The sequence below is a fragment of the Mus caroli genome, chromosome 7 (genome assembly GCF_900094665.2).
Source record: "Mus caroli chromosome 7, CAROLI_EIJ_v1.1, whole genome shotgun sequence".
Taxonomy (NCBI): Eukaryota; Metazoa; Chordata; class Mammalia; order Rodentia; family Muridae; genus Mus; species Mus caroli.
The window spans coordinates 18850898-18870289 of record NC_034576.1 but is presented as its reverse complement, the minus strand read 5'-3'; the positions used below and the strand labels follow the sequence as shown (position 1 = coordinate 18870289).

The following is a 19392-nucleotide window of genomic DNA, read 5'->3' as shown; positions in this document are numbered from 1 at the left end:
TGTAGCTGTCTTCAAATGCTGCCAGAAGAGGACATCAGATCTCATTAAGGGTGAGCCTCCATGCCGGGCGTGGTGGCGCACGCCTTTAATCCCAGCACTTGGGAGGCAGAGGCAGGCGGATTTCTGAGTTCGAGGCCAGCTTGGTCTACAGAGTGAGTTCCAGGACAGCCAGGGCTATACAGAGAAACCCTGTCTCGAAAAACAAAAAAAAAAAAAAGGGTGAGCCACCATGTGGTTGCTCTTACCTGCTGAGCCATCTGTAGGTTTTAAGAATGTAGGTTTTTGGTGGGGAGGGTATGGGGGATTTTTGGGACAGCATTGGAAATATTATTGAGGAAAATACGTAATAAAAAATATATATTAAAAAAAAGAATGTAGGTTTTAAGAGAGTGTCTTAAAATGGGGCGTCCCATTCCGAAACAGAGCCCCTACTCTTTCAGTGAGATGGGACTAAGCCTGGTTAGACCACTTGGCCTTCCTGGTAGCCAAGACAGGCAGGCACCAGCACCCATACTTTCATGATTCAATAGCAGGGCACTCTTTTCCACGGATATTTGCACAGCAGCTGTGTGCAAGGCAGTAAGGGGAAGCTGCATTCCTCTTTCTGCCTAAGTGAACTCTGTGGGAATGCAATCCATTGTGCCGGGGCTGAGATCACATGCCCTTATGCAGGGCCTCAGTTTTTCCTTTTTTTTTTTTTTTGGTGGNGGNGGNGGGGTGTTCGAGACAGGGTTTCTCTGTGTATCCCTGGCTATCCTGGAACTCACTTTGTAGACCAGGCTGGCCTCGAGCTCAGAAATCCGCCTGCCTCTGCCTCCCGAGTGCTGGGATTAAAGGCGTGCGCCAACACGCCCGGTTTAGTTTTTCCATTTTTAAAGGAAGGTTGCAAAGTGGGCTGGGTACATCCCAGGGGCAGCATTCTGTAAACCCCTTTCCTGGTACCTAGAGGCGGAGATGGGGAGGGGTGGAATACAGGTGTGCCTCCAAAGCGGCTGATAGGAAACCTCTTGCTTCTGCTTCTTTTTCCCCTCCTCCGCGTTCTGCGTCCCTCCCTCGCCCCCGACCCCTTTCTCTCTCTTATTCTATCTCTAATTGATCCGGATCTTCCTGCCTCCGGCTGCCAAGAGCTGAGATTACAGGTGTGAGCCACTACTCTTTCTTCTTTCCTTCCCCCACTCCGCCCCGCCCCGCTCCCAAGCCCCTTTTCACAGGTTGTCAGGCCTCGCTTGAACTTTGACTATTCTCTTGTCTCACCTCCCGAGGGCGCCACCATGCCCAACTTTCTGAACCTCTGTCTCGTGCTCGCCAAAGTGGGCATCTTAAATGTCCCTAACCCACAGGATGGCAGAGACCAGCCCTGGTCGCGTAACCCCGGAGCGGCCGATGAACATGTGGGGAAAAGTGGAGGCGCGGGGCGGGGTGGGGGGGAACTCAGGAGCTCCGGACTCGATGCCCATCCGGACCTCTGCTGAGGTTGCGCGGGCGGAAACTAGGCGGTCGGGGCTCGGCGCCTGCAGGGCTCTGGGCGGCGGAGGTGGCGGCGGCGGCGGCGGCGCGCCGGTGTAGGAGCAGCACCTGCAGGGACAGGCCTTGGTGAGTTCGCTGTGGTCGTGGGACGTCTTCCCCGTCAGCCGCCCCGGGTGGCATTGGAGCTTTGGGGAAGGGACGGCCTGGAGAGAGACTGTACTCTGACGCAGGGAGGGGCTGGCGGGGTGGGAGGTGGCTGCCCCGGAGCGGATGGACATTCTTAGAATTTGAAAAGCAGGACGCTAGGAGGCCAGGAGGAATTAAAAGGAAACTGACCTGCCCGCCCACGGGAGCTGCGGAGGGAACAGATCCTGCCCTCGGGCTGCTTACGCTCAGGTGTGGCCCCATTTAGCGAATTTGCATAGGAGGCCAGAGGACTGCGGACTGTTACTTTACAAAGTGAATGGAGAAATTGGCTCTGTCTGCTAGCCTGGAAGCCCAGCCAGTTTCTCATCCTGGTAACTCAAGGTGGACCTAATGGTCTCCAAACTGACCCATTCCTCTTTAACTTTCTTCTTGTTGTCTGGGTTTTGTTTTGTTTTCCCCTGAGATTATCAGGCAGAACAGTAGCCCCAGGCTGGCCTTGAACTGGCCCTGGGTAACTTTGGAGGCGCCTTCACCTACCAAGGGCTGAGATTAGAGGCCTGTACGAACTGCCACCAGCAGTTTATGTTAAACTGGTGAAGGATGTCTATTTCCTACTTTCGGTACAAGCACTCTACCGATTGAGCTACTTCTCCAGCCTCTCCCACCCCTATAAACCCCACACCTCTCCCTATGTAGTTCAGGCTGCTGTAGAGCTCTCTGTGTAGCTAAGACTGAAAGGAAAAGTGTCTGCTCAGAACCTCCAGGACAAGTGCTCAGCACAAAGGAGATTCATTCACCCCAGAAGGACAGAGAACAGGGAATTCGAGACAAAGACAGGAGATAGAGAATGAGGGAGATGGGGAAGGGAACAAGGGAGAAGGAGGAGGAGTATCCCAGAGGAACAAAGGACTGCCGATGGATAAAGAGGAGACAGACTTGGCCCATAGAAAAATGGCAGTTTATAAAGACACAAGAAGAAACCCTGTGTTAGGGTGAGGTGTTTAATTTTAAATAAGTGTGTTAATTAGGTGGGCCAAAGGGGGCTTTTGGTTGCTGGACTTCAATACTGTGATAACTCTATCTTGGTATTCAGCCTCAGGAGGAAGTATCCAAATAAGGGAGTAGACCTTGGTGGCTAGCTTTAGGAATGGAACCAAACACATTTTATCTAGGTGGAGGGGATAGGGGAGAAGCGCAAGGCCTGCCAGAGCCACTTTCACCACACCAGAACTGGCTAGCTTCCCTTCAAAGTCTGGCCTGCTGTCTCCATCTCCCCATGCCTCACCCCACTCTCCCTGAGGCACCAACGGTGGCCCTGTGACCAAAGGTATCCTTACCTGCTTCAGGCTAGCAGGCTGCTTAGCCAGGCATTGGGATGTATGGGTTTAGACTGTAATCTCTGGGTCAGAAACTGAGGTCAGGATGACTGGGAAGAGGGTAATTTTAGCTGTCCTTGCCATCTAGGACACATTCTTCCTGACTTTTCTCAAATCTTTGTTGTTTTTTTCAGCAGGGTTTCTCTGCAGCCCTGGCTGTCCTAGAACTCACTCTGTAGACCAGCTGGCTTTGAACTCAAGAGACCCCACCTGTCTCTGTTTCCCAAGCTCTGGGCTTAAGGGCGTGCATCACCAAACCCAACATAAATCAGTTTTTGTTTTCTTAAATCTTCCCACCTTGTCCCCAGACAGTCCAGGGCCCAGTTGTGTTAGCAGGAAAGACCAGGAGAAAACACCTGTTCCAATGCTCACAGTTAGCTGCCTTTTTCTGACACCTGCCATCCTGGACCCAGCAAAGTGAGATCTAGCCTCAGGTCCATTCCAGCAAATGGGGGTTCTAGGTATGATTAAATCTTCTTTAATTAGAGCCTCATGGCTCAGGCTAGACTAAAATGTGAAACTCTTGAGCCTCAGCCTCTAGACGACCAGGGTTCTAGGTGTGAACTGCCACACCCCGAGAGAGAGAGAGAGAGAGAGAGAGAGAGAGAGAGAGAGAGAGAATTTTTTTTTCTCTATTGGAGCAAACAAGGCTCCTCACTGGTCCTCCATGTGATTCTGTTTGGGGATCTAAGGAGGTTTTCTGACTATTGGCTTTGTTCCCATCTGCCCTTCCTTAAGTAATAGCCCTTGCTATTAGGATGCTATGCTTTTCTTTCTTTCTTTCTTTCTTTCTTTCTTTCTTTCTTTCTTTCTTTCTTTCTTAATATTTATTTTTTCTTTCTTTCTTAAGATTTATTTTATTATGTATAATACAGCATGTATACCTGCAGGCCAGAAGAGGGCATCGGATCCCATTACAGATGGTTGTGATCCACCATGTGGTTGCTGGGAATTGAACTCAGGACCTCTCAAGAGCAGTCAGTGTGCTTAACCTCTGAGTCATCTCTCCAGCTTAAGACACTTTTCTTAAAATGTTCAAGTATTAACCTGAGTTGGAAGGCAGACTTGGGGCATGAGTTGGAGTGACAGTGGGCAGATAAATTTATTATTTTATTTTATTTTTTGTTTTGGTTTTTCGAGACAGGGTTTCTCTGTATAGCACTTGTTGTCCTGGAACTCACTCTGTAGAGCAGGCTGGCCTCGAACTCACAGGGATCTGCCTGCCTCTGCCTCCACAATGCTGAGGTTAAAGGTGTGTGTGCCACCATTGCCAGTGGAGGATCAAACATTTTTTTTTTTTTAAGATTTATTTATTTATTTTATGTAAGTACACTGTAGCTGTCTTCAGACACCCCAGAAGAGGGCGCCAGATCTCGTTAAAGATGGTTGTGAGCCACCATGTGGTTGCTGGAATTTGAACTCTGGACCTTCGGAAGAGCAGTCGGGTGCTCTTACCCACTGAGCCATCTCACCAGCCCAGGATCAAACATTTTAGGCCACCTGGTGTTACATGAGACACTGTCTCATAAATAAGTAAATAAATAAGGCTTCAGGATGTAGAGTACTTGCCTAGCATCCACCTGTGAGGGGCTATGGGTGTGGTCCTAGCTGCTAGTGGCTCTAGATTGTCTTTACACTACACTCATACACACAGACACACACACACACACACAGCCTTTAGTCCCCATAGGCTTAGTCTTCCCCATGTGTTGCAAGGCCTTGAAGACTTCTTATTCGACCTGTATAGCTTGTTGAGTGCTCTGCATGCCCTACACAGCACTAATCCTCTCACAGGGGCCAGCACAACCAGGGGATGCAGGGACCTCTGACTCCCGGTCCCTCCCTCATCCCCACAAGTCTATGCTCTGGACAGTAAGCACGAGGTTCCTGGGGATGGATAGCTCATGAGCAGTGTGTGGGCACCAACATCTCTCAGAGTGGAGACAACTCAAGTCCTGGGTGATGAGGCCCCATGTTAGCTGCTCAGCCTCCTCACTCTAACCTATTGCCATGCCTGGAAGTCTACCAGACAGACCTCAAGCTTCAGTCTTCATGCCTAAACCTCCCTGTAGGTGTGTTCTCTGCCATGGCTCAGTTTATTTCATCCAGGACTGCACTGTGGTGTGACTGACCTGGAACTGTTCCTAAGCCCTTCTGGAAACCACTGTCATATGTTACTCCTCCCGCTTTTCGACTCTCCTCTCGCCTTTCTCTCCAGACCTGTCCGGATAACTGCTCCTGTATTCCCTGCTGGGCTGTAATCTCAAGGTAGTCCAGCAGGTCTGCTGTGCAGGTGCCTGTACTTGGGATGGCAGAGAAAGGATAAAGACAAGGCTAGATGAGGTGGAACTTCCATGGAATTTCAGAGCTTTCTTGGAATTCCAGCATTCCACTGAGGTAGGAGGATCACCAGGGAGAAGCCAGCCTAGGCTTCAAGTCAATGTGCTAGAATCACGTATACCTCAAATCACATTCTTACCTGGGCTGGTCCTCCTCATCTCCCCTCCCCCAGGGTTTGTTGTGTAGCCCTGGCTGCTCTGTAGACCAGGCAGGACCCGGGCCTCGAATTTTAGTTACATTTATTTATTTGTGTGGTATGAAGGAAGATAACTTTCAGGAGTTGGTTCTATCCTTCCCCATAGGGTCTCAACTACCTAACTCAGCGGCCAGCACTCTTTCCCTCTGAGTCATCTCCCTCCCCTCATGTAGCTCAGGCTGGCCTCAAGCTGTCTGTGTGGCCAAGAATGACCTTGAACTTTCTGATCCTCCTGCCTGTGCTTACAGGTGTGTACCGTCACACCTAGTTTTATGAAGTGCTGGTGTTCAAACCCAGGGCCTCCTACTTGCTAGGAGAGCATCTACAAGATGTAGGTGAGCTGCATTCCAATCCCATTGCTGAACCTTCACTTTTCTTTTGCAACATTTCAAATGTGAATGGATGTTTTGCATTCATGTGTACCATGTGAGTGCCTGGCGCCCAAGGAGTCCAGAAGAGGGCATTGGATCCCCTGAAGCTAGAATTACATGTAGTAATTACATGTAGATGGTTGTGAGCCATCATGTAGGTCCTAGAAATCGAATCTGCTTTCCCAAGTGCCCTTAAGTGCTGAGCCATATCTCTACTCCCTCACTGCTGACTCTTTGATTGTACCAAGAGGCCAGTAGAAACCAAAGGTAGCCATGCACACAGACCCAACATTAAGCCTAAGGGGCAAGTCCCAGGCCAGCCTTGTCTACAGCACAGGTACTGGTGTCTGCACAACTGCTGAAAGCCTGCATTTCCTGAGTGAACCTTGTTTTTCCTGGGCTGGGGAAGCATCCCATCAGGAGCACACACTGCTATAAAGGACAGATAGAATAAGGTGCAGGGCCAAAGCCCGAAGCAAAAGGATCGCCTGAACCCAGGAGTTCAAGCCCAGCCCCAAGCCAAGCAATGTGACAAGACCTCATGGGGGTGTGGGCTTTGACAGTATAGAATTCCCTCTGCATTGTTTCTTTGTTTTTTTGTTTTGTTTTTCTTTTTTTTTTTAAGATTTATTTATTCATTGTATGTAAGTACACTGTAGCTGTCTTCAGACACTCGGGAAGAGAGAGTCAGATCTCGTTTTGGACGGTTGTGAGCCATCATGTGGTTGCTGGGATTTGAACTCAGTACATTTGGAAGAGCAGTCAGTGCTCTTAACCGCTAAGCCATCTCTCCAGCCCCTTGTTTTGTTTTTCAAGACAGGAATTCACTCTATAGACCAGGCTGACCTCAAACTCAGGGATCTGCCTGTCTCTGCATCTAGAAAACTAGGTTTAAAATCATGCAGCACCATATCCGGCTTTGGTCAAGTGCTGGCCGGGCATGTATGAAATCTTGGATTTGATTTCCAGTACATATAAAACAGCCTGGTATCCCAGTATTGGGGAGGTGGCAGAAGGAGGGTCAGAAATTCAAGACTAGCCTGAGCTACACAGTGAGCTTCAGGTCAGACTGGGCTATCTGAGACCCCTTCTCAGAAATAGTGGTTTGAAAATGGGAACAGAGCGGGGCGTGGTGGCGCACTCCTTTAATCCCAGCACTCGGGAGGCAGAGGCAGGCAGATTTCTGAGTTTGAGGCCAGCCTGGTCTGTAGAGAGTGAGCTCCAGGAGAGCCAGGGCTACACAGAGAAACCCTGTCTCAAAAAAAAGAAAGAAAGAAAAGAAAATGGGAACAGAAATGATGATGGATCAGTGAAGTGAGGGAGAAAGTGAGCTTGGCTTCCCCCATGTCTCCAGGGAAAGGTAGTGAAGTGAGTGCAATGGTCCTGTGGCAGGGCTGTGTTTGCTCTACCTCAGGAATACTAGTTACTCTAAAGGTAGAGAGGGGAGGGGAGATGAGGTCAGAGGGTGACAAGGTCATATAACTACCACTATGAGGACTCCATTTGAGGGAAGACCCCAGGGAACGGTCCTAAACAGAGGTCACTCTGGGATTTAGTGTGTTTATGATTTTTTTTTTTTTTTGAGACAGGGTTTCTCTGTATAGCCTTGGCTGTCCTGGAACTCACTCTGTAGACCAGGCTGGCCTTGAACTCAAAAATACACCTGCCTCTGCCTTCCAAGTGCTGCGATTAAAGGTGTGTGCCACCACTGCCCAGCTGTTTGTTTGTTTTTAATGTGTGGGTGCGGGTGTGGGTGCACGTCACTGTGTGCATCTGGAGGTCAGAGGACAAGTTTTGGACTCTGTTCTCTCCTTGGACTCTGTGGGTTCTAAGGATTGAAGTCAGGTTGCCAGGCTTGGCAGCAAGTTCCGAGACCCGCTGAGGTCTTCACTGATCCAGGATTTAGATGTAGCGGTATCCAGTTTACAGCCTGTGGGGGAAACACGGGGCTGGAGTAGGATACCTGATGTCCTCCGGCTTTTATGCCCAGGAGTGAGCATGGCAACTCACACACGTACATTCATATACACAAACAACAAACCAAGCTTGACGGTTTACACCTTTAATCCCCACTGTAGGGAGGCAGCAGCAGGCATATTGTGGTCAGCCTCATCTAAATAGTGAGTTCCAGGGCTATACAGTAAGATTCTGTTTCAGAGAAAGGGAGAAGGTGGGGAGAAAGAAAAAATGAAAAAATGATTCCCCATAGGGAGGATGGATTTAGGAACCCAGTGGGGAGATGACCGAGACAGTCCAGGCATGTGATGGTGGTGGCTGAACACAAGAAGGGACAAAAAGGGATGCTGATGCCCTATCTAGACCTGGTTGGCCTTGAAGTCAATCCTCTTGCCTTGGCATCCCTAGTGCCAGGATTATGAGACTGCATCACCACACTTGACCATTAGGAGGGAACTTAGAGCAATGCAGATGGCCTGAGATCACAGGACTTAGGAAGGCTAAGGCAGACAGGATGGTAGCTTCTGAGACGGTGTAGGCTATATAGTGATTTCCCATGCTCTTCTCTATCCCTACCCCCCAAAAAGGTTAGGGAGCAAGATGGTTCTGTGAGTAAAGTCTCAAGGTTCTCACCACTGAGCTGACAGCCTTCATATGGCCCTATCCCCGGTCATACAGTGAGAAGAGAGAACTGGCCCCTGCAAGCTGTCCTCTGACTTTTGACTCTACATGTGTACCATGACACTGACACACAAATAAATGCATTTGAAAACAAAAAGCCCAAGGTACTGCAAACTCTTTTTTTTTTTTTTAAAGATTTATTTTATGTATATGAGTACATGGTAACTGTCTTCAGACACACCAGAAGAGGGCATCAGATCCCATTACAGATGGTTGTGAGCCACCATGTGGTTGCTGGGAATTGAACTCAGGACCTCTGAAAGAACAGTCAGTGCTCTTAACAGCTGAGCCATCTCTACAACCCAGTACTGCAAACTCTTAAAATTTCCTGACAGGGTCTCTTGTTTTCACAAAGTAATTGCAATGTATAACGGGCACTGGATCTAGCTGTCAGGACGCTGACTGAGTGAGTGAGACTAGGCTGTATTTGAGAGGGACTGGGAATATTCTTCTGACAGTTACCCTGGAACCATAGTAAAGCTATGATCAAAGTAGACACAAAGGGGGCTGGGGATGCAGTTAGTGTGCCTACCATGCAGGAGGCCCTGGCTTCCATCCCTACAGAGGTGGCAAAGCAAACCTGTCGTCATGGCACCTGGTAGGAGGTAGGCCAGTCAGAAATGCCAGGTCAGCGTCTATACAGAGTTCAAGGTCCATCTGAGCTAAGGATTATCTCTCACAAAACAACAGAAGGCAAAAGAGCCCCACATGGTGTCGCAGTCCTGTACAGCATTTAGAAGGCAGGGTGTCTGTATGTTCTGGGTCAGCCTGAGCTGACCAAAACCATGTAACAACAGACAGACAACATTCCCTACCTGGGGTGGAGCTGCGGGGATTGACATTGACGCACAATCTGGACAGGACAGCTATAGTCTAGAGGCGAAGGCAAAGGGCGGGCTTATTCTCTCCCTAAGCTGTGTGGCTTTAACTCTTTCACCTTCTTCCCAAAGCCAGAGCCATGCAGAGCCCACTGACCATTCCTGTGCCGGTGCCAGTGCTGCGCCTCCCTCGGGGCCCGGATGGTTTCAGCAGAGGCTTTGCCTCTGATGGACGTAGGACCATCCTGAGACCAGAAGTCGGAGAAGGTCATATTCAAGATCCCCCAGAGTCACAGGAACAGCGGGCCCGAGCCACTCTGCGGGAGCGCTACCTCCGCAGCCTCCTAGCCATGGTGGGGCACCCTGTGAGTTTCACGCTGCACGAAGGTGTGCATGTGACCGCCCAGTTTGGAGCCACAGACCTGGATGTAGCCAACTTCTACGTTTCCCAACTGCAGACTCCCATAGGTGTACAGGCCGAGGCCCTGCTTCGATGTAGTGACATAATTTCCTATTCCTTCAAGCTGTAAAACTGTCTGCTGCTGTTTTCCTTGTGGGCATTGCCACAGTAGCCCAGGCCTCTGACTATTCCTGGAACATAGAGTTCTCAGCGCCTTCCTGGACTTCCAAAGCAATCTCCAACAAACTCTGGCTTTGAACTCAGAGGAACTCCAAACCAGATACCGCCTGGTGCAGGATGCTGATAACCCTGGCTCTGAAGAGGTGGGAAGATCATAAACTCAAGGCCAGGCTGTGCCGCAGTGGGGGACTGCAACCACAGACATTCTAGATCTCTCTTGTTGGAAGGAATGTTCTGCTTCACATACTGAATGTTACAGAAATAAATTCCTGAGGCTTGGCCTTGCAGGCTGAGGTGTGTGTGTGTGTGAGTGCGCGCGCAAAGAGCTTGGGAAGTTGAGCCTCTCAAGCTGTTTCTCCATCCACCCCCCTGCCAAAGAAATCATCATCTAGAGAAATCTGGCTCTGGCTTTCCTTTTCAATTATTATTTTATATATTTGGGTGGTTTGCTTACATGGGTGTCCATACCACATGCATGCAGTGATGGCTGAGGCCAGAAGAGGGCACCAGGTCCAATGAAACTAGTAAGAGGTAGTTGTGGGCCACCATGTGGGTGCTGGGAATTGTTAGTGGGTGCACTGCAAGAGCAGCCAGTGCACTTAATGGGCTGAGCCATCTTTTCACCACACCCCAACCTTTTCTAAAAGACAGGACCTGGCTGCATAGCCCAGGAAGGCTTGGAATTCACAATCCTCCTGCCTCAGCCACCCGAGTGCTGGATTACTTACAGGTCAGGCCACCATACTTGGCTTTTCTGCTTTTTTCTTTAGTTGTATCCCATGGAGAGTGGTACCATGTTTAACATTTCTTTGTTTTTAAATTTTTAAATGTAGGTGTTAACGTATGTGTGCCACGGGAGTGTGCGTGCACCCGGAGACCAGAAGATAGGCAGTCGGCAGAGCTAGGGTTACAGGTGTTTGTGAACTGTGGGTGCTGAGAGCAGAATTCAGGCCCTCTGGAACGGAGTAGCTGAGCTGTCTTCCACCCTCTGCTGTAGTCTTTAAAAGTTAGTAGTGTAGCTATCTCAGGCTAAAACTTGTGGGGCTTATCTAAGCCATGATGCTGAGGCGTCCAGATAAAAGTATAGGGCTTGCACTGTTCCTGGCATCCTCCCCAAATGGCTGACATTCATCTCTGCATAAGAAATTGACCTGAGGTGGGCAAGGATGGCTTTTTACTAGAAAGGGCCTAGACAGGGCCTTGGCTTACACTAGGTTACAAGGTTCCCTCTCGGTGATGTGGTCCACTGCAGTCACCTGCAGGTTTGTCTTCCCACGGAGGGGACCGGAAGTGGTGGTGGTGGAGGTTGGTGGTTAGCGTTGAAGTTTTATCTATCCTTCCTCAGTTTGCTCTAGCCGTCTAGTGAGGGAGTCTGTGTCCCCTGTTTCAGTCCCTTGTCACTAGAAATCTTTCAGTACATGATATCTGGAAGGAGTTCCTAGCTAAGCACAGTGACCCAAGTCTGTAATCCCAGCATTTGGTGTGAGGAAGGGGGTGTAGAGGCAGGAGGAGCCAGAGATAAAGCCTGTCTTTTCTACATAGCAAGTCAGCAGGCAGTCTGGATTACATGAGAACCAGTAAAAACAAACAACCCCCCCCCCAAAAAAAAAGCCCACTTAATGCCTTTTAGTTGAAGTTCAGAATGTAACTGACGGTTTGCATTAATTATAGGGGCTTTTGGTACTTCTCAGTCTCCAAAGTGTGCTAACCCCCAACTGTGAAGAGGGAAGCAGCTACCCTTAGCAGTGGTCTCAGTTATCAGTTCACACTGGAGCCTCCCTCCAGTCCCAGCCTAGCTCTTCTCTACTTGGCAATGCTGTGCTCGACCCTCCTCAAATCCCGTTCTGTGGTTTCAGTCCTTGAGCCAATGGGTCCGTCTTTAATGAGCTGAGAAGGGAAAGCGAAAGTGCCCAGATGAATCCTGAGCTTTGGAATCAACCCCTTGGAGGTGTGGCTTAGGCTCGCTCAGGTTTGGTCAGCTGGTTCATCCCGAGCCTTTGGAATTCCTGCTCCCAGTTTTTGTTTTGTTTTGTTTTTATAACAGGTTCATGAATACCCAGCAGACTCGTCTAATATTGTAATTTACATTTGATAAAAATTTGACGAAAATTGTGCTAAAGTGTGCTCTTCTGTCGCTTCTGTCACCTGTACGTACTCATCCGATATTCAGCTCAGCTCTCATGGCTCTCAGCTCTCAGCACCTCCATCACTTTACCCTGCTCCCAGTACTTGGCTTAGCCCCGCCAGGGTCTCCTGCTGTAGCACCTGCTTGTCTGAGGCTCCCTATGTAATCCAGCCTAGCCTCGAATTCGCAACCTCCTTCAGCCTCTCTAAGGCTCGGTTCACAGGCGAGTCACTACCATGTTCAGCAGGTGGTTTTTAAATTAATATCTGATCCTTATTTTATATCTTAAGTTACTCATTTCTTGTAGACGCGTGTGTAGAAATCAGAGGACAATTTTGTGGAGGCGATTCTTCCATTTTTACGAACTCAAACGGCTTTAGCCCCTGACAGCCCTCTCGCAGGCCGCGGTGATAGGATTTGTATTGAATCCTTTCCCGAATTACTTGGGCTTGTGACGAATGTGCGGGAGCCTGAGTGTTGACAGCTCAGCTTGTGGGGGGCGGGGGGCGGCTGGAACTCGCGCATGCGCGGCGCTCCGGGAGACAGCGTTCATAGGCCCCGCCTCTGTGTGCTGCAGTTTGGCTCTGCAGATTCGCCGCTCACGTTTCTTTTTTCCGCGGAGCCTACTGCTCTTTGTTCCGGTCTTCGTGTCGTCCTCGACACGGTTTTTTTCAGAGCAAAAGCTTGAGTCGGTGCTATGCTTTTCTCGGTACGCAGCGGGCCCTTCGGCTTGTAGCGAAAGTGTGGCTGCGGAAGAGCAGGTACTCGCGGAGCTCCGCGGAGGCGCGTTGGGGCTCCCGGCGCCGGCGACGACGACGACGAACGGAGCAGACGGAGGCGGCGCTTGAGGCAGCGGCGAAGCCCATGCCCCGGAACGGCGGGAGGACCCGGAGAGACGAGTCCGGGGCCCGGGGCATGTCCCCGGGGCCCCCGTGAGGAGGAGGAGGCGGCGGCGGCGATGGAGATCCCGCCGCAGGAGGCTCCGCCCGGGCCGGGCGCGGACGCCGACGCGGACGCGGAGGCCGAGGAGGCCCCTGCCGAAGCTGAGTCTCCTCCTGGGGCCTCGCCCCCGGCCGATGGCCGCCTTAAGGCTGCTGCTAAGCGTGTCACGTTCCCGTCTGACGAGGACATCGTGTCTGGAGCGGTGGAGCCCAAAGACCCCTGGAGACACGGTAGCTTTGGCGAGGGTTGCGGGGGAGAGCCTAGAGGCGGGTGGGACGGCCATAGGGCCGACCCCCACGGAGATAGCCCGCGGTAAATGGTACTTATTGGTGATTTCAACGGTACCTAGGGTAGAGCTGGAGACAGAGAGGGGTTGGCGGGAGAGCTGAAAAGGTCCACAGGACTGGGTTTTCAAACCCTAACCTTGTTTGGGAGTTTGGGAGGCTGGCAGCCAGCCTTTGAGTTCATGGTACACTCAGGGATAGATGAAGAGAACCTGGCCATAGTATTGGGGAAAAGGTAAGTGCCTGAGTCCACGGGGTGGTGAGAGCGAAGCAGCTGGTCTGTAAACCAGGAGGCAAAGGGTAGCCGGCTATGGCCATTGCTCTTTTGGCTGAAACGAGGATGGAAATAAACCCAGACTGTGTACAGAAGTTTGTAAACCCTTCGACTGGGAAAGGAGGGTCAGAGGCAGCAGGTAGTAAAGCAGAGGACGAGGTGGCCAGTTTGCCTGTGTGCGAGGAATTCCGCAGTAAGGTTCGGCAGCAGAACGCGGAGCCCGCTTTTACCAGGGTTTACCTGGGGAAGGACTCGGCAGTATTCCCTACTCAACAGAAGGTGACTTACATGTTGGGAGATGGGAAGATCTAAGATCTAGGCCTGTTGGAGAAAGTTGGTGGGGAGGTGGAACTGGACGGGCACTTGGAGGAGTGCATTGGCTTTGATGGCTTTGAAAGGGAAAAGGTTGCTGGGGAGATGGACACAGGCTAATCCCATTTCTGAGCTGAATTGTGTTTTGCTTGGGTGGAGCCTGTGAAGTGAGGTCACCTACTGGCCGTGTTCTATAGAAGCTAACTTGCTTGTCCAGGAACAGACAGACACTACTGCCAGGCTGTGGGCAGCAGAGTGGGCAGCTGGTAGCTTTGATGTATGTGGGCGCGGGTGGGGTGCGGTGGGGGGACTTGGTTGCAGGAAATGATACACTGGGAGCCCGCCATAAATGCCAGTTTGACTAGTAATTATCAAAGAGACCAAAGTTAATTTAGACTTGGCTTGGGGAGCCTGCCAGGGCCGGGTGGTTTGTTTTGGGTTCTGAACTTCTTGGAAATGGTGCGGAGGACAGGAAGAGTCCACTGTGCCCTGGCAGCAGCCTGTTGTCCCTGTGGCAAGATCGCAGCAGGAAGGGGAGAGGGGGAGCAGAGTGGCCGTTCAGAAGTGGTTAAGAAACCTGGTGTGGCTGTATGCAACTGTGAGCCCAGCGCTTAGAGGCTAAGGCTGGATCATAGAGTAGACATTCTAGGGGGGGCTTGAACTGCACGGGGAAGCCCTGTTTCACTATAGAAAGAAAGAAAAGAGGGAAAAGAAAGGCTAGCTGGATCAAATTCTGACTTTCCCACTTGCTGTCTTTTGCAACCACTGAGAAGTTGCCTGGCTCCCCTGAGCCTCAGAGCCACCCTCCCCCAGAGTGACTGACAGACAGGAGCAGTGGTCTAGGGTCTGCCAGAGACTGAGTGACAACATCACACATGAACTGTGCCTGGTGAGGGTGAGCTCTCCTAAACCCATGATGATTATGAAGGCAGCATTGAAGCCTGGAAAGAGCTTGCTTTTTATATGGGGCCAAAGTCAGGACCATCCAGGGTGATGGTCAGATGGTGGGGCTGGAGGTCAGGGCACCTGGAGAGTGGGTCAGAGTTTCTGGCCCACAGTTTTTCTGAAAAGGCAGAGCCTTTTATTAATTTTTGAATTAAATTTAAGGTGTTTTGTTTTTTGTTTTTGTTCTTTTAACACGATTGTCTTATGTAGCACAGATTGTGTATAGTTAAGGGTGACTTTGAACTTCTGACCTTCCTGCTTTCTTTTCCTGAATGATAGGATTATAGGTATGTCCTAACACTCATTTTATTCAGGGTGGGGGATAGAGTCCAGGGCTCCCTTACTGCTAGGCAAGCACTCTACCATGTTGCCACACTTGTGTAGTCTCAGCTTTCTGATGCTTGACAGTCCTCCTGCATCAAAGTTCTAGGATGACACACATGACCCACCATACCTGCAAGGTTTGCTGTTGAGAAAGCTGGTTTCTCCCCTCCTGCCTCCGGTTTCTCTGTCTGCAAATGGAGGTGCTAATTTCTGAGTTGTAAGCTTTAAACAAGAGGCTCTTGTAAATTCCTGTCCTGGAAAGCAGCTAATTGGATTGCTGCTGTTAAGGGTGACAGGTAGAGTTAATGGTGACTCCTAGGCCAGGGAGACAGTCATTCCCCTAGCTTTCCAGAGTGACAGCCGAGACTACCTACTGCTCACCTTTTGGTGGAGGGAGTAGAGAGCCAGCCATGACTTCTTACTGAGAATGAGCTTAGGGAAGGGACTGTGAAAGTGGTCAGCGTGGACAGAGATTTGCAAAGCTATTAGCATCTAGGGGTAGGTGCCCAGGAGGACAGCAGGGTTGTCAATGGCCTGGGAGCTGTTGGGGATGGGAAGCTAGATGGGCCCAGAAGATTGGCGAGAGCCCAGTTGAGAGATGGGTCTCTGAGGATGGTCCAGCCTGAATCAGGTAGTGTGTCACAGTTGGTCTGTGGGCCCTCTATAGCATAGGGGTATATAATTTAAGCCATGGTCCTGTGGAAGAACAGTGACCCCAAACAGTGCCCCTAGAGGCGGTCTTTGGAGGGTCTGAATTGTTTCAGCTCCATCCTTCTCAGGGAGACTGATGGAAGGCTGACTGGGCCTGGCCTGCAGGTGTGGGGAAGTAAAGAAAACATGGGGTAGGGGAGCAGCTCTGAGGGGCTGGTTCTACCAGTACTGGCTCCCACTCAGCCTCACTCAGGGTAGCAGTGCGGACTGGGGTATCTGGTGTTTTAGGTGCCTATCTGAGGGCCAGAACCCCCTCAGGCCTTGCAGGAGCCTGGTGTTGGAGGCCCCTTGAAGTGAGCTGATCTAAGGATCCATCCATTTCTTTATAAAACCAGGGCCATTGGTGATCTGTTTTCTATTTCCTCTTTGGTGCCCCCAGCAGGAATGGGGGCTGACTTTCTCAGCCCCACCTGGAGTTTTGTAGCAGTGTGACCAGCCTGAGAGGGAAGTGCTTGGGGGGTGGGGGGTGTCCTGGCTGTGTGTCTATAAAGCAGGGCCAGAGAGGCTAGGATGCCATATCTGGGGAGCTGGAGGCAGGTGTGCAGGCGGAAAGTGACAGTTGGGGAATAGGGTGGTGGTGGAAGTCGTGAGTGGAAGAGCACATTGGGCATGTGGGTACTGGGAGAGGGAGCTGGCCAGTGCTCCCCTGATGAGAGGCAGCCCTTGGACCCTAGTTCTTTCCAGGAAGCAGGAACCCTTTCAGACCAGACCACAAGAACGTGCTCAGCTAGCCTCTCCAGGCACTGCTGGATTCTGGGCTTTGCAAGGCAGGCTTGTGAGAGAGACTTGTGATCTAAGCACATGACACCAATGATCCTGCCTGTCCTCCCTGCTGTTCCCCACCCTGCAGCCTGCCAGTGGCATGTGGCCAGCTCTCACTCAGAGTCCTGGGCTGCCCACCAGGAGATTTCTTGTGAAGTTCCAACATGTGACCATTCCTAGCCACCTGGAGTCAGGGAAGAGGTGGTGAGGGCAGGGCCATGAGGAGGACAGCCATACTGTCTCATACTGTTTGTTCTCCCTGGCTCTGCTCTGTACTCCGGGAACTGGTTTGACAGGTAAAAGCACATCTCTTGGGTCTAGGAGGGCTGTGACAAGAGCTGGGCAGTAGACAGGGCATGGCCTCTGTCTGGGTAATGCAGCTGTGGGATGGTGGGGTGCAGTGTGGAGTGCAGCACAGGAGCCACAGTGCATCTGCTTCTGCCCCTTCGTCCCACATCTGCATGCAGCGTGTCCCCTTGTACACTTCCCCCAGCATTTGCCTTCGACACCCCCCCCCCCCAGGCTTGTTCCTCTAGATGAGTGAGGGCCTTACTTTGGGCACCGGTCTAAACCTCCAGGCCCAGCCTTGCCTGAGGGCAAATTGCCCAGCCTCTCTGAGTACATTGAGCTGAAGATGTGAGGGGCACCAACATGACAGGTTTGCAAGGTACCGGGTTTCAGACTGGGGACATTGCTGTTCTGTCCACAGTGCACTGAAGACTTTGGGCCAGTTGCTGCCTGCTCACACACTTTATGCTTGCTTGCCGCTCTCTGGCCCATGGACCTGGGTGCCCAGTCTCTTTAACCTTTAGTTCTTGATGTGTGTTTGTGTGCTAGCCCCACTTGAGAGGGGAACCAGTCACTGCTCTGACTCCAGGCTGGCTCTGAGTACAAATGTGGAAGGAGTGAGGTTGTTGTAGGTCTGAGAGCCTGTGGTGGCATTTGGAGGGAGTTCTGGGGCAGTTGGTCCAGTTTGTGCCAGGACAGGGTGCTTCCTCCAAGGTGCCTGGCAGGTGTTGGCAATACTCAAAGGCACTCAGAGCTGGCACTGGGCACAGTCCCTGAGCTGATAGTGCCTCGAGGGCATTGCTCCAAAAGGCTTAAGATCTGGGAGCCATAGGCCTGGACTGGACCAATTGCAGGCCTCAGGGGCTTGGTTTTGCACAGCCCTTCCTGGCTGTCTCCTGTGCTCAGGCCCTTCTGAGCAGACTGCAGGCTACAGGGTGACCTTGGCTGGCCTCTATGTGCTCAGTGAGGGGAATGCTGACATGCTGACACAGGTGACCCCAAGAACTCAGGTGATGGCAGCTAACTTCTGCAGTAGAGCATAGGGCCGGGCTGCTGACCTTAGTGCTCACATGTCCCTGCTCTCCATCACCACGTACCCACAGGGGCTAACCTTACCTGAGTCCCATGGCCACCCCTCTGCACAGTCATCACTCCGGCCGTGAGGACTAAGGGTAGAAGTGAAGTGACTCCCCTGCCTTTGTCACACTGCCAGGGAGGGCTGGGCTGGGACTGAGAACCAGGTGGCCTGCTCCTAGAGCCTATACTTGTAGTCCTGGTACTGTCTGCAGGACCAAAGGCAAGCTGTGTCACTCTAGGTAGCATGTGTAGTCTTGCAGGGCAGTAACAGGAATAAGAAACAGTAAAGGCCTTGACCTTGGACACTCACGAGGAAACTGACTTCTAGGTAGCTTCAAAGTCCCAAGAGGGCTGGGCTACCCTTCTACCTTTTGCTAGCTGCTTCTCCGCACCCTCTTCCCTTAGGACACACTTTTGTAGTGCTGCTGTGTAGTCTTGCTGCACAGGTAACTCAGTGGCATTTAGGTGCTAGTTGAAGAGGGAGAAGATGGCAGGAGATCCCAGAGTGACCAGTAAGCACCTAGGCTCAGTGCTGAGGCCTATGGTGAGAAGTTGAGGGCAGGCACGGGGTCTGATAAGTTCTAGGAGCTAGCCTGGTGTGGCCCAGCTTCAGGTATGTGGGGACTAGTGCTAGAATCAGCTAGAATGTAGTATACAGAACAGAATTAAAAGGCCAGGGAGGCCACAGGTGAGGCTGAGCAAGACTGCAGAAACACCTGAGAAAATGGAGCTGGGGGCTGGGGAGGGGTGTGTGTGTGTGTGTGTGTGTGTGTGTGTGTGTGTGTGTGTGTTTGATGTATATGTAGCTAGACAATTTTGGCTTTTTTGTTTGGTTGGTTTTTGTTTTTGGAGACAGAGTTTCTCTGTGTAGCCCTGGCTGTCCTGGAACTCATTGTGTAGACCAGGATGGCCTCGAACTCACAGATCCACCTACCTGCCTCTGCCTCTTGAGTGCTGGAATTTCAGGCATGCACCACCACCGCCGGCGAAGAGATTTTTCTGTAGCTTTGCCTAGCAATTCTATATAGGCCAGGCAGGCCTCAAACTTGGAGATCCTTCTGCTTCTCTCTGTTTAGTGCTGAGACTAAAGGTGTGCAGTACTGTGATAGTTCTGCTTCATCCTCCAGGGCTCTGTGTAGAGGCCACCATGCCTGGTAGTTTGTAGTTTTTATTGAACCCAGGTCTCCTGCATGCTATGGTAGTACTTCTTTTACAAGCTGCCTCCTCAAGTCAGCCAGCATTGCCTTTGATCTGAGCCATTGCTAGTTATTGTTATACCTGTGAGGTACCTGGTGCCCACTCACTCCACCCCACCCCAGGCTCTCAGAGGCCTACCCACCTCTTCTGTTAGCTCACTCTTGATCTCCAGTGTAGCCCACCCAAGCCTCCTGTGAGGGCCTTTTTTTTTTTTTTTTT

The 19392-nt window shown here is 51.2% G+C and overlaps 2 protein-coding genes across 2 annotated transcripts in view; both read left to right on the top strand.

Moving 5' to 3' along the window:
• The first annotated feature begins 1487 nt into the window (after positions 1 to 1487).
• Positions 1488 to 10225, top strand: Gemin7 (gem nuclear organelle associated protein 7). Its single transcript, XM_021168304.2, has 2 exons — positions 1488 to 1593; positions 9485 to 10225. Exon 2 carries the CDS (start codon positions 9493 to 9495, stop codon positions 9880 to 9882), a length of 390 nt encoding a protein of 129 aa, XP_021023963.1. The 5' UTR covers positions 1488 to 1593; positions 9485 to 9492; the 3' UTR covers positions 9883 to 10225.
• A 2412-nt stretch (positions 10226 to 12637) lies between these two features.
• Ppp1r37 (protein phosphatase 1 regulatory subunit 37) overlaps positions 12638 to 19392 on the top strand; it is a 31124-nt gene continuing 24369 nt past the window's right edge. Inside the window, exon 1 of the mRNA XM_021167975.2 lies at positions 12638 to 13229. Coding sequence (XP_021023634.1) covers positions 13016 to 13229 — 214 coding nt within the window. The 5' untranslated portion in view covers positions 12638 to 13015. The remainder of the gene's footprint in view (positions 13230 to 19392) is intronic.

Coding starts and splice junctions, on each gene's coding strand:
- Gemin7 (XM_021168304.2), top strand. CDS start 9,493: ATGCAGAGCCCACTGACCATTCCTGTGCCGGTGCCAGTGCTGCGCCTC.